At 42.0% G+C, this 17,583-nt stretch overlaps 1 protein-coding gene across 1 annotated transcript in view; it reads right to left on the reverse strand.

Annotated features, from left to right (window-relative positions):
* Nucleotides 1–3,427: 3,427 nt before the first annotated feature.
* Nucleotides 3,428–17,583, reverse strand: part of LNX2 (ligand of numb-protein X 2) — an 89,698-nt gene continuing 75,542 nt past the window's right edge. The window contains exons 9-10 of the mRNA XM_020911101.2: nucleotides 7,400–7,558; nucleotides 3,428–5,696 (exon numbers count right to left, since the gene is read on the reverse strand). Coding sequence (XP_020766760.1) covers nucleotides 5,561–5,696; nucleotides 7,400–7,558 — 295 coding nt within the window. The 3' untranslated portion in view covers nucleotides 3,428–5,560. The remainder of the gene's footprint in view (nucleotides 5,697–7,399; nucleotides 7,559–17,583) is intronic.

Here is a 17,583-nt window from a genome sequence, read left to right on the forward strand (position 1 = left end):
GGGGTGTGTGGAATCTTCCCGGACCAGGGATGAAACCCGTGTCCCCTGCATTGGCAGGCAGATTTCTATCCACTGTGCCACCAGGGAAGTCCCATGGAGGACAATCTTTCCACGGACTGGGGTAGGGAGGTGGTTTCGGGATCATTCAAACATTTATTGTGCAATTTATTCCTATTGTTATTACATCGACTCCAGATCATCAGGCATCAGATGCTGGACGTTGGGGACCTCTGGGCTAGATCAATATGTTGCCTTTAATCCCCTTCTGGCCTGTATACTACATGTGTTGTTTTCCTACTTTTTTTTTTTAAGGTATAATTGTCCTACTTTAGCTTCAGGTGTACAAGATTTGATATTTGTATACGTTGCAGAATGACCACAGTAAGTCTTGTTAATGTCACCGTGCATGGTTAGAACATTTTTTCCCTGTGATGAGAACTTTTAAGATCGACTTGCTCAGCAACTCTCAAATAGAGAAACAGTATTAACTATAGTCGCCATGCTGCACTTTCCATCCTCATGACTTTTTAAATATTTTTTAAAATTTTATTTTTGAGTATAGTTGGGGCTTCCCAGGTGGTGCTAGTGGTAAAGAACCCACCTGCCAATGCAGGAGACATAAGAGATGCGGGTTTAATCCCTGGGTCAGGAAGATCTCTTGAGGAGGGCATAGCAACCGACTCCAGTATTCTTGCCTAGAGAATCCCATGGACAGAGGAGCCTGGTGGGCTACAGTCCATGGGGTCACAGAGAGCTGTCCATCCACTGATGGACACGATTGAACAAACTTGGCACACGTAGGTTGCTTTACAGTGCTGTTTCTGCTGTATCAACACAGTGAATCAGCTGTGTGTATACAAATATCCCTCCCTCTGAAGCCTCCCTCCCCTGCCCACCCCCCATCACTGACTTATAAACTCCAAGTTTACATTGTTTGATCCCTTTCAACTGTTTCTCCCACACCTGCACCCCAACTCGGGCAGTCTAAGATTCCACATATGAGATGGTCTGGTATTTTTTTTCTCTCTGACTTATCTCACTTAGCAAGATGCCCTTGGGGGTCCATGCATGCTGCCCCACATGGGAAGACCTACTTATTATGGCTGAACCGTATTTCACTGTTTACATACACTGTCTTCATCCACTGATGGACAGATAGGTTGTTTCCAGGTCTTGGCTATTGTGAATAGTGTGGTGGTGAAGATGGGGGTGTCAATAACTTTTCTCCTCGTGTTCCTTGTGGGACACGATAGTAATAAGAACTACTACTAATGGTAGAACTACTACTAACGATGCTGGTGTCAGCTTTTCTGTTATTTCACATAGTTAGAAACTAAATCTAAACAAATCTCATCTGTTCAGAGTAATCATAATGACTAATTGGAGAAGACAAGGAGGGACAACAGTGGTCACCACGTTAGACTGCAGGGGTGACTGGAGTCGGCAGTGCAGGGGGGGACAGAGCTTTGGGGTGGAGAGGGAGGGTTGGAGGGAAGAGCACTTTACTGTGAGAAGCCCGACACACTTGGGCCCGGTGGTCAAGGGCAGCAGCAGTGGTCATAAATCCTGTTGACAGCAGGTACCTTTGACAGGACAGGGGGACATGGTACTCTTACTCTCCCAAACCATAACCTGTCTAATCACAAGGAATAGCAGACAATGCTGATGGAGGGTGTTCTACAATGTCCCTGACCATCCTCTTCAACACTTTCAAGATCTTCCTAAACAAGGGCAGTCAAGAGTAACCTCACAGCCAAGGAAAGCCTAAGGAGACTTGACAACTGGTGGTTCATAGGACCCTGAAGCAGAAAAGCCCAGGAGGCCCACATTTTCTCTCTGGGATAACTTGAGTTTTTCAGAAGGTACAGAATCTGGTATTTAATGTCTAGTTTTAAAAATTGCTTAAAACAGTGGTAATCAAACACCTGCCTGACAAATTTTCCAGTGCACATCCATGACTGTTACAAGTTTTGTCGTTGCTCGGTCACTCAGCTGTGTCCGACTCTTTGTGACCCCGTGGACTGCTGCACGCCACACCTCCCTGTCCTTCACCATCTCCTGGAGTTTGCTCAAACTCACGTCCATTGAGCTGGTGATGCCATCCAACCATCTCCTCCTGCCCTCAATCTGTCCCAGAATCAGGGTCTTCTCCAGTGAGTCGGCTAGTAGAATCTTTTAGAAGAGAGGTACTCACCCTGAGAGGTTGATAATGATTTCTCACATTAATGTCACTTGAGCCAGGCCAGCTACAGTGCCACAGGAAGACAGGGGGTGGGTGCGGGTGGTGGGTTAGCAGTGAGGCAGAGAAGGCGGGGGCCAGGTGTTAGAGAGCCTGTCACGCAGTGCTGTCATTCTGACAACACAGAACCACTGGTCTTGTGAACAGGGTGAGGACGTGGTCAGTGATGACTGGGGTTGGGGTTTAAAGTTACACTGATGGAGGGGAGTCCAGATTGAAAGAGTGGAAGCAGGCAAGTGCTTGGGAAAACACATTTCAGGTTTGGAATTTAGGGGCCCTATAGCAGTAGGATGCTTGGTCTACAGACTATGGGAGTTACAGGGCATCAACGCGTTCAGAATGGCAAGGTGGCGATCAAAGATGGTGCTCAGAACTATGCCTGGAAGTAGGTGATCGGAGCCATAATAAATACCAACACAGAGGCTTGCTGAGATTCATCACATGGAGGATCATTCTCTCGAAACTGGGGAGTGGAGGCGAGAGCAGGCAGCATTCAAGCTATGCTTCCAAATATGGGACCATGTGAGTGGGCAGAGAAGGAAGAGCATTACAGGGACACAGGAGGGAAGATGACCAGCGTGCGTGAGGGTGGGACCCGGGGCACCTGCTGGAGTGATGGGGGCGATTGTGGCTGCAGAGCTGTCGAAATCCTGATTGAGGTCGGACCAGAGGCCTCAGTTTGAGCTTTAACTTACTAGGAAATTGGGAACCAACTTTCAATAAAAAATAACCTTTTTTTATTCAAATGCAGGGAGTACCCAAAGCTCTACAAGGATGGAAACCCCAGTGAGGACCTCCTGGGAGGTGTTGTGAGAGGAAGGGGTGAGGAAACCAGCGTTGCATCCAACAGAAATGCAAGGTGAGCCACCCCGGAGACTTAGTTTCCTAGTAACGACATTCAAAAAGTAAAAAGTTGGTGAGGTTAATAACTTTATATAACACAATACATCCAGGGTATTAGCACATCCGCACATGGCACCTGCTACATTTCTGGTGCTCAGTGGCCGCCGTCCAGAGGTCTGGCACAGGCTGACAACCGGTCAGTGGAGAGCGAGTGGGCTCTGCCTTCGGCAGTGATGATTAGAAGACGGGTGTATGATCCTGAGGCGTCAAGCTTGGGATACTGTAGGGTGGCACAATGCCACAAACAAAAATAAGGACACGAGTCTGCACCTGTGGTGCAAGATGTTGCTCTTGTGGAAAGGATGATTTTTATTTTCACCCTAAATGATTATCACATTATTATTTAAACACGTTTGAAAAATCCTGAAGTAATGTAAACTGAAGGCACAGAACAAATCAACACATTTAACTGAAGCTTGAGATGAGAGAATTCGAGTATTTTTTTTCAGTAACAATAAATTATGAACAAGTTTCCATCACCAAACATCATTCTGACCAAAAGCTCTAGTCTTTCATAATAAAACCAAATTAGCTTAAGCTGATTTCAAGATTTCCACGGTAAAAATAATATTGGAAAAAAGTCGCCCTTCAAAATACTCATCTGACCTGTGGGTCCGCTGTAAGCCTTTTATTTATAATAGAGTGGTGGTCAGGATGTTTGCTGATGGACTGCCACTCCCCAAGGATGACACATTCTTAAAAAATGTTTTAAAAAATAGCAAAGTGGGCTACAAAATTCTGTCTGGGGAGCAGGGGGAAAAAAATACTTGTTCCATGTCAGTTAGAGTAACAAAACAAAGTAACAAGTAGCAATACCAGACTGCTTCAGAAGCCAGTCACCATAGAATAGTAACACACTGCAAGGGGCATTCCACTCTTTCTTGGTTAACTATTGACCTTAGAGTGTCCTAAGAGTCATTGTTGCCATTTCTTATTTAGTAAAGAGATATGTTTAAAAAAAAACAATTAAAAAACTAACTGGAATAATCTGTGACACCTACAGAAATGATGTGATGGCTAGGTTTTAAAGTAACATGGTCATGCTTCATAATATACTGTAGTGTTCTGAAATAGATTCTCTGATCATTAACACCGTTTATTACAGAGGGCACTTGTAAATTAGCTCAGATTCTGAACTAGGTTTATAAATGAAACTTTTCAAGTATGCATAATACCCATAAGGTACAGATTTTCCTCTTATTCACTTCATGTATTCTTCCAGTGGACAACTGTAATGATTAAAGGATAAACAAAATAGGCTGGTCAGTTTTCAAAAACATGTCAAAAAACATGAGACATTCTAGTGACCAAGGACTGATTGAAAAGTTTTTTTAAAATCTGGAGTAAGTGGTTTCAGACATTAATATCTTTCAGACTTTTTTCTGAAACAACTAAGTGTATAATATAAGTAAAGCAATAATGGGGGGAAATGACTTCTAAAACGCTCAAGAGAATAAATAAAAAAGGCCTATCTTCTAGTTAGCTGTGAGATGTATTTGTATGTGATATGTATATGATATGATATGAAATGATAGTGTGCATTTAATAGCAATATGCCTTTATTTTTATCATAATTGCATAAATCACAAAAACATTCCCAGCCAAGTTTGCTGATAGAAGTATAATACAAACTCTAGAAAATGATTTTTAGCAAAAACTGCTTTAAAATTTTCCTACATAACAAAACATTCCTTTGGAAATGAATCTTTTAGACTGTCAAGTAAATGCAGCTTTTACCATCTCTAACACTAAACTATAATTACCTCCCAAATTCTTTTTTCACTGGATAATATTATCTTTTATTCTGCAGTATTCTAATAATGGTACATTATTTTCAAAAAATGCCTTTAGTGGTCTCAGACTTATGTCTTCATCTATGAGTACTGAGATGAAAGTAGATACAAAATAAGCCAGAAAAATCGCCTTTTAAGCAGTATGGTTTGAAATGTTGGCACGGATGAAAATGGGGAGAGGCTTCCACATTGAGCAGGTGGCCACTCACAGCGCTGGCCACCCAAGTGACGGCCCACTCGGCCTGTCTCAGGCACATGGAACTTGTTTTATGACTCAGTTACTGAAAACAGCTACTGGAAGCCACCGGATGCAGCCGGCTGGCTCACAGTTTGGGCAGACTTCATTCTTTATCACAGCTCACATTCTGGCAACGGAGAACCTGGATTCTGAAAATGTGACCCCACGAGGGTTAGGGGAAGACCGGTTCTGAGCTGAGAGAAATGTGGCAAACTGGTGGGGAGGAGGCATTTAAATATTAATAACAAAAGGACAAGCCTAGTGGGTTTGGCCCTGCGTGTCCCAGCTGCGTCAGCAGGCCCTAATAGAAACTTAACAAAACCAAAGGGGCTTCTTTCCAAGACCTAAAAAAAAGGAAGCTGTTTGACTTAACACCAATTTCAAAATCTACACCAGGCTGCCAGGCCAACAGATGACGGTTAGCGTGACTTTGTTTCTCTGCTCCTTCAGCATGGGGACCAGCGCCGAGTGGCTCATGCCCACGGTCGACAGGCCATTCACAGCCACGATCATGTCTCCACATCTGGACAACGACAGACAGAAAGAGTCACTGTTTTCACCGTATCAGAAATGTTGTCCTGAGATTTGTTCAGCACACTTACCCATTAACTGTCGATGATCAGGCTATATGACTTTCTTTGAGAAATATCTGGGTGATTTTTAAGCCCATGTTGGCTTTCCCATGTCAACTAGGGACACCCCCATGCCAGCCTCTCCTGCAACTGGTGGATGATTTCAAAGGCAAGCAGAGTAATTTTCACAGAAGCTTAAGCAATGTATAGTTAAGAGAATAAATCTGCTGCCTCCTTTAAAAATACATGATACATCTGGAGGGGGTTGCTGTTTTCATTGTTCATTTTTTACAGCCCATTCATTCGAGGCTTCAATTAAATGAGACCCACACCTGTTTCAGCCAAGGATGCTCACTGTCCTTCAGCTGAATTATCACAAATGGATGGTGAATCTGAAGACCTTTCTATCTTTTATAATTTTTAGTCTTTATTTTGAATATGAATATGCTACTTTCTTGTGATCTAGTTCAACTTCTTTTAGGAAGTGGAAGTTAATTAGTTTATAATTTACACGAGACCCAGACTGGTTGAACACTTGGCTAAGAGAATGGTTACTTCATGCCCGCCTCCCACTCTTTTCTCCTGAAGTGACTTTTTCATCTCTACCAGGTGACAGTGGGATCTGGAGCACTCTGACCCTGATGGATTTTCTTCGGTATTCTCGAGCTGTTGCTCTGTGTTTGCAAAATGTAAACTCCCCGATTTGTGCAGCACTCTGACTAGGATGTCAGCATCCACTTTTTAAGAACCGTTCCTTGCATGCAAAACTAGGTCCTAAGAATTTAACAGTCACCCGTCTCCTGTCTGTATAATCTCCTGATGGAATGCCTCTTTCTTCTCATGGTGCCTGAGCTCTGAGAAAGGCAGCATGGAGGCTGAGAGGGTACTTTTTGCCCAGTGGTGACAACAGCAGGGGCTGAATGGCCAAGACTCCTAGATTAATTGCTGTCAATGACTTCCAGCTATTTTGACTATGGGCAGCTTTTTAACCTGAATCCTCAGTGTCTTGCTTATAAAATAGGAACACCAGCAGCACTTACCTCACAGGCTGCTAGGAAGGTGCAGTAACCCAGAGCCAGCACCTAACACCACTCCTGGCACACACATCACCCATCAATACTGATGAAACCTTTACTAGGAATGCAAGGCCCCACGCTGGCTGCCAGGGATCCAACACAAAACACAACAAAATCCCTCCCACGTGGACTTGCATGAATTGAGCGTTAGGCTGACATAAGTGCTGTAGAGAAAAAGTCACTTAATGACAGGACTGGACTCAGGTGCTCAGGGCAAGCTTCAGGTTACAGTGTCCACATGACTCTGCATTACTGTTTATCTCACAACAGGCACTGGCCTGTGGTACCAAGATGCTTCAGTCTAGATCAGGCCTGGCAGATCTGTCTCTGTAAAGGGCCAGATGGTAGGTTACCATCCCGGGCTCTGCGAGTCACTGGTCTCAGGACTGGCCACTTGGCTCTGCCATCACATCTCAGAAGCAGCCCGGGGAGACAGGTAAAAGAGGGAGCGTGGGTATGTTCCAATAAAACTTTATTTACAAGGGCGGACAACAGGCTGAACTTGGGAGCTGACCTTGGTCTAGACCGTGTCCATTACAGTAAATGCAAAGCACATTATTAAACACAACAAGACTCACTTTAATCTTCCGTCGTAATAAGCAGGGGTCCCCAGGACAATGGTTTTGATGAAGAAAGGCTGATTGGTGTGGTTCTCTTCGTATCCGCCGACGATACTAAAGCCCCAGCTTCCCAAGTAGCTTCTTCGTAAGACAATGTCATGGCAGCTGTGAAGGGCACTGTCAGCATAGAGACCAAGAAAAATTAGCATGAGGCATTTTACAGCCTGTGAGGCTTTCACAGCCTGTTCATCTTTGTTGTGACTCTACACCGTGGTCTGTGCGTCCATTACAATGGGGAGCAGCATACAACATGCTAGAACAGAGCTGCTCATGTGCTCTGGTTTCTTAGCTCAATGAGAGGCATTTAACAGAACACCGACAGAAGTGACTTTGCAGAAAGGAACGCTTGTGGTGTTACTACATCTCTGGTCATTAATGTGTTAAAAAGGCTTCCAGCAGAGAGGAGTCCTATGCGTTGGCCTGATGTTTTAGGACAGTACAGGTTATTTTTGTTATTCTGAATCTTCTGCAGAAGATAAAACAACACAAATAAGCAGGTGTGTGTACACGCCAGCACACAGTGGAAGGGCCCCCGCCCCCGCCCCACGAGGGAGAGCAGAGCTGTTGCCCCACATGGCAGCCCTTCTGACCCACGGTCACTGAACACTGGTTTGTACACAGTAGAGACCTCTGAGTCCACAGAATAGTGGCTGTTTAGTGACAGGTATTCTTTTGACCTATACTAAACTTGGGCTTCCCTGGTGGCTCAGAGGTTAAAGCGTCTGCCTACAATGTGGGAGACCCGGGTTCGATCCCTGGGTTGAGAAGATCCCCTGGAGCAGGAAATGGTAACCCACTCCAGTATTCTTGCCTGAAGAATCCCATGGACGGAGGAGCCTAGTAGGCTACAGCCCACAGGGTCCCAAAGATTCGGACACGACTGAGCGACTTCACTTTCACTTTTCAAGCTAGGTTTTAGTATCTTGTGTTTCTTCTTTTATATTGGAGTGTAGTTGATTTAGCTTCCTGGGTGGCTCAGCAGTAAAGAATCTGCCTGCTAGTCCAGGAGACATGAGTTTGATTGCTGGGCTGGGAAGATCCCCTGGAGGAGGAAATGGCAATCCACTCCAGTATTCCTGCTTGGAGAATCCCACGGGCAGAGGAGCCTGGCAGGCTATAGTCCATGGGATCGCAAAGAGACAGACACAGCTTACTGACCGAACAACACCACAGTTGATTTATAATGTTGTTTTAGGTATACGGCTAAGAGATTCAGGTATATATATATCCATTCTGTTTCAGGCTGTTTTCCCATATAGAGTATTATAGAATTTTGAGTACAGTTCCCTGTGCTATACAGTAGATCTTTATTGAGTATCTGTTTTGTATAGAGTGATGTGTATATGTTAATCCCAAGCTCCTAATTTATCTCTTGTTGCTATGTTTTCCTTTTGGTAACTCTTAAGTTTATTTTTGAATGTCTGTGGGTCTATTTCTGTCTGGTAAATAAGCTCATTTGTATCATTTTCTTTTTAGATTCCACATATAAGTGACATTATGTGATATATCTCTTAGTCTGACTTCACTCAGTATGATAATCTCTAGGTCTATCCATGTTGCAGCAAATGGCATTTGAGTAATATTCCACTGTACTGTGTACCACATCTTCATTATCCATTCCTCTGTCAGTGGATATTTAAGTTGCTTCCATGTCTTGGCTATCATGAGAAGTGCTGCTGTCAACACAGAAGTGCGTGTATCTTTCTGAATTATAACTTTGTTTGGATATATCCCCCCAGTGGGATTGCTGGATCACATGGTAGCTGTTTTTAATTTCTTGGGGAACCTCCAAACTGTTCTCCATTGGGGTTGCACCAGTTTATATTCCCACTAACAGTGTAGGAACTTCACTTCTCTCCACACACTCTCCAGCATTTATTAGTAGACTGTTTGATGTTGGTCATTCTGACTGTGAGGTGGTACCTCACTGTATCTTTATTTTCATTTCTCTAATAATTTGTGATGTTGAACATCTTTTCATGTACCTATTGGCCATCTGTATTTCTTCTTTGGAGAAATGTCTATTTAGATCTTCTGCCCATTTTTTGATTGGGTTGTTTTTTGCTGCTGTTGTTTCACTGTATAAGCTGCTTATATCAATATATTTTGGAAATTAAACCTTGTTGGTCACATGTTTGCAAATATTTCCTCCGATTCTGTAGGTTGTCTTGTTTATGGCTTCCTTCGCTATGCAAAAGCTTGTAAATTTGACTAGGTCCCACTTGTTCTTGTTTTTATTCCTATTGCCCTGGGAGACTGACCTAAGAAAACACTGGTATGACTTATGTCACAGTGTGCTTTGCTTCTGTTCTCCTCTCAGTTTTATGGTGTCCTGTTTTAAGTCTCCAAGCCATTCTGAGTTTGTGTATGGTGAGTGGATGTGTTCTAACTTCACTGATTTATATGCAGCTGTACAACTTTCCCAACAATACTTGCTGAAGAGACTTTTCCTCATTGTATATTCTTGCCTCCTTCGTCGGAGGTTAATTGATGGTAGGTGTGTAGGTTTATTTCTGGGCTCATTCTGTTCCATTGATCCATGTCTGTTTTTGTACCACTACCATGTTGTTTCAAGTACTGTAGCTTTGTAGTATTGTCTGATGTCTGAAAGATTATGCCTCGTGCTTTGCTATTTTTCTTCAGTATTGCTTTAGCAATTCTGGTATTTTATGGTTCTATATGAATTTTAGGATTATTTGTTCTAATCCTATGAAGAATGTCATGGGTAATTTGATAGGGATAGCATTAAATCTGGGGATTGCATGGGTATATGGCCACTTAAACACATTATTGACCAGAGATGTATTAATGTATCTTTTGTCACGCAAAAGTATATTGACCAGAGACATTTCAATGTTCACTTATATAACAAATTGCCATCCACAGGTGGTGGTGGTGGCAGTGGTGTTCAGTTGCCCAGTTGTGTCCGACTCTTTGAGACCCTATGGACTGCAGCATGCCAGGCCTCCCTGATCCTCACCATCTCCTGAAGTTTGCCCAAGTTCATGTTCATTGCAGCGGTGATGCCATCCAGCCATCTCATCCTCTGACACCCTCTTTTCCTTCTGCCCTCCATCTTTCCCAGCATCAAGGAATTTTCTTGGAATTCCCTTGCTTTCTCTGTGATCCAATGAATTTGGCAATTTGTCTGGTTTTGGTATCAGAGTGATGGTGACTTCACAGAACGTCTTTGGGAGCATTCCTTCCTCTTCAGTGTTTTGGAAGAGTTTGAGAAGGTTTGGTTTAAATTCTTCTTTGTATATTTGGTGTGAAGCCAGCTGGTCCTGGACTTTTGTTTGTAGGGAGTGGATGGGAGGAGAGCTTGAAGGAGAATAGATACATGCATATGTATGGCTGAGTAACTTTGTTGTGCACCTGAAGCTATCACAACATTCTTAATCAGCTATACACCAATATAAAGTAAAAAGTCTAAGACAGTATAATTACAGATTCTATTTCACTTCTAGTAATCTAAAATTATCTATTTCTTCTTGATTCAATTTTGGTGGGCTGTATGTTTCTAGAAACTTATCTGTTTCTTCTAGATTGTCAAATTAGTTGGCACTGAATTGTTCATAGTTTTCTCTCATTTTTTTTGTATTTCTCTGGCATTGGTTGTTATGTCTCCTTTTACATTTCTTATTTTGCTTATTTGGGTTCTCCCTCTCTTTTCTTCCTGGTAAGCCTGGCCAGAGATTTGTCAATCTTTTTTATCCATTCAAAGAACCAGTTCTTGGTATTTATTTTTTCCTATTTTTTTAAATCTCTATTTTATTTCCTCTCTGATCTTTTATTTTCCTCCTTCTGCTAACTTTAGGTTTTGTTTGTTCTTTTTCTAACCTTTTCAAGTGGTAGGTTAGGTTGTTTATTTCAGATTTTTCTTGTTTTTTTGAGGAAGGGCTATATTGCTTTGAACTTCCCTATAATTTTGCTGCATTCCCACAAATTTTGTATGCTTTCACTATCATCTGTCAAGGTATTTTTTTAAATTTCCTCTTTGATTTCCTTGTTGACCCACTGATTTTTTTTAGTAGCATGTTGTTTAGTTTCCATGTAATTGATTTTTCTTCCTTTTCTGTGGTTAATTTCTACTTTTGTGCCATTGTGATCAGAAAAGATGCTTGATATAATTTCTGTACTCTTAAATTTCTTGAGGCTTATTTTGTACCCTTGTATGTGGTTAATTCCTACAGAATGTGTCATGTGCATATGAAAAGAAAGTGTGTTGTGGGTTTTTTTAAAATGTAGTATCCTGAAAATATAAACTAAGCCTAACTGCTTTGTTGTATCATTTAGGATCTCTGTTGCTTTACTGATTTTCTGTCTAGAAGATCTGTCCATTGATGTCACTAGGGTGTCAAAGTCTCCTACTATTATTGTATACCCATCAGTTTCTCCCTTTATGTCTGCTGGTATTTGTTTTCTGTATTTGGGTGCTCCTATATTAGATGCATATATGTTGACGAGTATAAAATCCTGTTCTTGTATTGATCCTTTTATCATTATATAGTGTCTGTCTTTATCTTTCTTTATAGACTTTAAAGTCTATTTTGTCTGTGTACTACAGCCCCCACTTTTTTTGTAATTTGTTGCATGAAATGTTTTTCCACCCCCTCACTTTTAATCTATGTGTCCTCTGCCCTGAAGTGGGTCTCTTATAGGCAGCATATCATAGGCTCTTGTTTTTTTTAATCCAGCTGCCACTCTGTTTTTTGACTAGAGCATTTAATCCACTGATTTTAAAGGTAATTTACTAAGAAATGTATTTTGTTGTTAAAATGCTCACTCATGTCTGACTCTTTGCTACGCCATGGACTGCAACACCCCAGGTTTCCTGCCCTTCACTATCTCCCAGAATTTGCTCAAACTCATGTCCATTGAATCAGTGATGCCATCTAACCATCTTATCCTCTGTTGCCCCCTTCTCCTGCCTTCACTCTTTCCCAGCATCAGGGCCTTTTCCAATGAGTTGGCTCTCACTGGAAATTTTACAGTTTGTTGTGATCCACACAAAGGTTTTAGTGTAGTCAATGAAGCAGAAATAGATGGTTTTCTGGAATTCCATTGCTTTTTCCATAATCCAACAAATGATGACAATTTGATCTGTAGTTCCTCTGCCTTTTCTAAATCCAGCTTGTACATCTGGAAGTTCTCGGTTCACATACTGTTGAAGCCTAGCCTGAAGGATTTTGAGCATTACTTTTCTAGCATGTGAAATGAGTACAATTGTGTGGTAGTTTGAACATTCTTTGGCATTGCCCTTCTTTGGGACTGGAATGAAAATTGACCTTTTCCAGTCCTGTGGTCACTGCTGAGTTTTCCAAATTTGTTGGCATATTAAATACAGAACTTTAACAGCATCATCTTTTAGGATTTGAAATAGCTCAGCTAGAATTCCATCACCTCCACTAGCTTTGTTCTTAGTAATGCTTACTAAGGTCCACTTGACTTCATACTTCAGGATGTCTGGTTCTAGGTGAGTGATCACACCATCATGGTTATCTGGGTCATTATGATCTTTTTTGTACAGTTCTTCTATATATTCTTGCCACCTCTTCTTAATGTTTTCTGCTTCTGTTAGGTCCATAACATTTCTGTCCTTTATTGTGCCCATCTTTGGGCAAAATATTCCCTTGATAGTTCCAATTTTCCTGAAGAGATCTCTAGTCTTTCCCTTTCTATTGTTCTCTATTTCTTTGCAAAGTTCACTTAAGAAGACTTTTTTTTTTTTTTTTTAATCTCTTGTTATTCTCTGGAACTCTGCATTCAGAAGGGTATATCTTCCCTTTTCTCTTTTGCCTTTCGCTTCTCTTCTTTTCTCAGCTATATGTAAGGCCTCTTCAAACAACCAATTTACCTTTTGGCATTTCTTTTTCTTGGGAATGGTTTGGATCACTCCCTCCTATACAATGTTATGAACCTCTGTCCATAGTTCTTCTGGCACTCTATCAGATCTAATCCCTTGAATCTATTTGTCACTTCCACTGTATGATCATAAGGGATTTGATTTAGGTCATCCCTGAATGGCCTAGTGGTTTTCCCTACTTTCTTCAATTTAAACCTGAATTTGTCAATAAGGAATTTATGATCTGAGCCACAGTAAACTCCTGGTCTTGTTTTTGCTGACTCTATAGAGCTTCTCCATCTTTGGCTGCAAAGAATATAGTCAATCTGATTTCGGTATCGACTATCTGGTGATGTCCATGTATAAAGTCCATGTAGATGGAAGAGGGTGTTTGCTATGACCAGTGCGTTCTCTTGGCAAAATTCTGTTAGCCTTTGCCCTGCTTCATTTTTTACTCCAAGGCCAAACTTGCCTGTTACTCCAGGCATCCCTTGACTTCCCACTTTTGCATTCCAATCTCCTAAGATGAAAAGGATATCTTTTTTTTTTTGGTGTTAGTTCTAGGTCATCATAGAACAGTCCAAGTTCAAGTTCAGCTTTTTTCACATTAGTGGTTGGGGCATAGACTGGGATTACTGTGATATTGAATGGTTTGCCTTGGAAACGAGCAGAGATCATTCTGTCGTTTTTGAGATTGCACCCAAGTACTGCATTTTGGACTCTTTTGTTGACTATGACGGCTACTCCATTTCTTCTAAGGGATTCTTGTCCACAGTAATAGACATAATATTTATTGTAGTATATACGTATTTATTGTCATTTTAAACTTTGTTTTCCCATTGATTTTATATTTCTTCTTTGTCCCTTGTTTTTTTGTTTTTCCTTTTGTGGTTTGATCTTCTTTTATTTTATACTTACATTCTCTTTTTTCTGGTTTTTGTGAATCTATTTTATATTTTTGATTTGTGGTTATCTTGTTTTTCAAGTATGTTATCCACTTTCTATATCTATTTGCCTTAGACTGGTAGTCATATAGGCTCAAACACATTTTAGAGGGAAAAAAAATCTACATTTAATTACTCTCCTCTCCCACATTTTATATGACTTTGATGACCTCTTTTACATCCTCATATTCATTCTTTTGTTGTTCAGTGTGGTCATCATCACTTTAATGGGATTTTTTTTTTTAAACATATTATGGACTGGGGTGGGGGGGTGGTTCTTTGCAGAAATTTAACACCTGTGCTAGCAATTTGTTTTGTTAGTGAATATTGAAACACCTGCATCTGAGTAAACTCAAAGCACATCAGCAACTTTTTTTGCACTTATTTATTTTAGACTTTGTACATGTCTTACTGTAAAGCATTCTAGTATTTCATTAGCGCATGGCAGGCAGTGTGGCAGGTTCCTCTGTTCAGGGGATCACAACATCTATTACAAAAACATAGTGTTTCACTGTGCTTTCCCCTGGAAGAGCAGATGCTACACTTTCTGGTGGCATTTTTTTTTTTAGTCCTATGGGTGGTATTTCCTCTAGAATATGTTCTTTTATCTTCCATAATAGTAAACAAAATGGATCTTTGAGGGGGGTTCTTTCAGAAACACAAAATTTTGTGATGCATCAGTTTTGAAAGGATCTGCCTGCCAATTCAGGAGACATAAGAGGAGTGGGTTTGATCCCTGGGTCAGAAAGATCCGCTGGAGAAGGAAATGGCAACCCACTCCATTAAAGTTGCCTGGAAAATTCCACGGACAGAGTAGCCTTGCAGGCTACAGTCCAGGGGGGCCACAGAAAGTTGGACACAACTGAGCACATTAATTGTATTACTCTCTAAAAACATACATCTCTGGTCAATGATATGTTAATCTGTGTACTGGCTTATATAAGTGATTTATTTTCCACTTATGAGTTTCTCTTTCCTGCAGATTGTTACTTTTTTTTTTTTTTTCCTATTTAGAGAAGACCTTTCAATCTTTCCTTTCGGATATGTTTTCAGTTCAATTCAGTCACACAGTCATGTCCAACTCTTTGCAACCCCATGGACTGCAGCACGCCAGGCTTCCCTGTCCATCAGCAACTCCTGGAGCTTGCTCAAACTCATGTCCATTGAGTCGGTGATGCCATCCGACCATTTCATCCTCTGTCATCCCCCTTCTCCGCCTGCTTTCAATCTTTCCCAGCATCATGGTCTTTTCCAATGAGTCAGTTCTTTGCATCAGGTGGCCAAATTACTGGAGTTTCGGATATGTTTAGTGTTGCTGTATTCTTTAGTTTTTGCTTGTATGAGAAATTCTTTCCCCCTGTTCTAAATGATAATCTTCTTTCAGAGAGCATCCTGGGTGGTATATTTTTCTCTTTTCAGGACTTTTGAATTTATCTTGCCACTCCCTTGCCTGCTGCCATTTCTGCAGAGAAGTCAGTTGATAGCCTTGTGGGGGTTCCCTTGTAATTAACTTTTTCTCTTGCTGCCTTTAGGATCCTCTCTTTAACTTCTGTCATTTGTATTATACTATGTCTTGGTGTAGGTCTGTTTGGGTTTAGATTGTTTGCAACACTCTGTGATCCCTGAACCTGAGTATCTGTTTCCTTCTTTAGGTTTGGGATATTTTCAGCCATAATTTCTTCAAATACATTTTGATCTCATTTTCTTTCTTCCCCTACCAGAGTTCCTATTATGAGTAAACTGGCACACTTTATATTACCCCATGGCACTCTTGCTTTCACTTTTTTTTCCCCCCACTTGGCTCTCTGCCGTCCCGACTGGGTGATTTCCATTATTCTTTCTTCCAGGTCATTTATTCATTCTTCTGCATTATTCATTTTGCTATTCATTGCCTTCAGCTCAGCTTCTGTCTTTGCAAATGAGCTTTCTTATTTTTCTTGGTTTTTCTTTGTATTTCTAGTTCATTTCTACAGTACTCTGCATCTCTGTCCATAGCCTTTCTTAATTCCTTCAATATTTTCATTATCTCCTTTTTAACATTGGTGTCTATTAGACTGAAGAGGTCTTTCATTGTTTGTTCTTTCAGGGGAATTCTCTCAGCCTTTTAACAGGAAATGGTTCCTCTGCTTTACTTTACTTCTATTTCTCTCACTCTGAGTTTAGGAAAAACTGTGGTCTTGGGGGGCTATTTATGTGAGGGGGCATCCCTGTGTCACTTGTGAGGGTTTAATATATTTGGTGTGAGGGCTGTCTTCAGCATGGATGCCTGCCGCCTCTCCTCAGTGTGTGCCGGTCGTGTCCCCTTGATGGGGGTGTGCAGATGCAGTGGCTGACCTGCTCCTGGAGTTTCTGGTGGCAGTGGTGGCACCCCCAGAGCACACGGTGGGCATGGAGACAGCTCGAGACCACTCCTGGAGTCCCAGGGGGGCAGCAATGGTGGTTTGTGAGTTTCTGGCATCTGGGCAGGTGGTGGCAGCAGTGGCTCACATGATGGTGTCTTGCGACCATGCCTGGAGTCCGAGAGGGAGATGGCAGCAGCTGTGACCCTCCTGGCGTCTGGGCGGGCAGCAGTAGTGGCTCATGACGGCTCCTGGATCCTGTGCAGGCTGTGTCCTGCCCTCTGCAAGTGTGCATGTGGGGAAAACAGTGGGTCCTGCCCCTCGCCTTGGACATCCCCAGACACTGGCACCTGGTCTCAAGGGTGGCCAGTTGTCATCCGTGTATACCCTCTGCAGTCGCAGCAGATGCCCACCACTCCCTAGCTATTTCTGCACAGCCAACCCCAGTCCTCTCCCGGGTCTCAGTTCTGAAGCCCAAGATTCTCTTGCCCTTTCAGCTGTCTGAGGTAGTCTGCCAGCGGCCAGCAGGCACTCTGTGAGACTCATTCCATGTGCAGATGCATTTTTGATGTGTTTGTGGGAGAAGGTGAGCTTCAGGTCCTTCTAACTCCACCATCTTGACCACTTACCTGTTTTTCTTTCTCAGGATTGCTCTGGCTATTTGAGGCCTTTGTGTTTTCATACGAATTTTAAAACTTTTTGTTGTAGTTCTGTGAAAAATGCCACTGGTAATTTGATAGACATTGCATTGAATCTGTTGACTGCCTTGTACTATATTGTGTATTTCTCACCTAAAATCTTTGTTACTGTTCCTGGCACATCAGAAAATGCTCTGAACACAGGAAGAAGTGCTGACCCCCAAACTAGCCAGGGATAATAGAAAAAGAGAGCTACAAGTAGCAGGGGTGTTTCTCCAGTACTTCACTGGTCCTGTCCTGTCCAGAGGCAGAGATGGGGGGGACCTGTGCAGAACTGTCCGCATGAGGGCGCAACTTCTCACAAAGACTTTTGGGA

This window comes from Odocoileus virginianus, chromosome 8 (genome assembly GCF_023699985.2).
Source record: "Odocoileus virginianus isolate 20LAN1187 ecotype Illinois chromosome 8, Ovbor_1.2, whole genome shotgun sequence".
NCBI classification, from domain to species: Eukaryota; Metazoa; Chordata; class Mammalia; order Artiodactyla; family Cervidae; genus Odocoileus; species Odocoileus virginianus.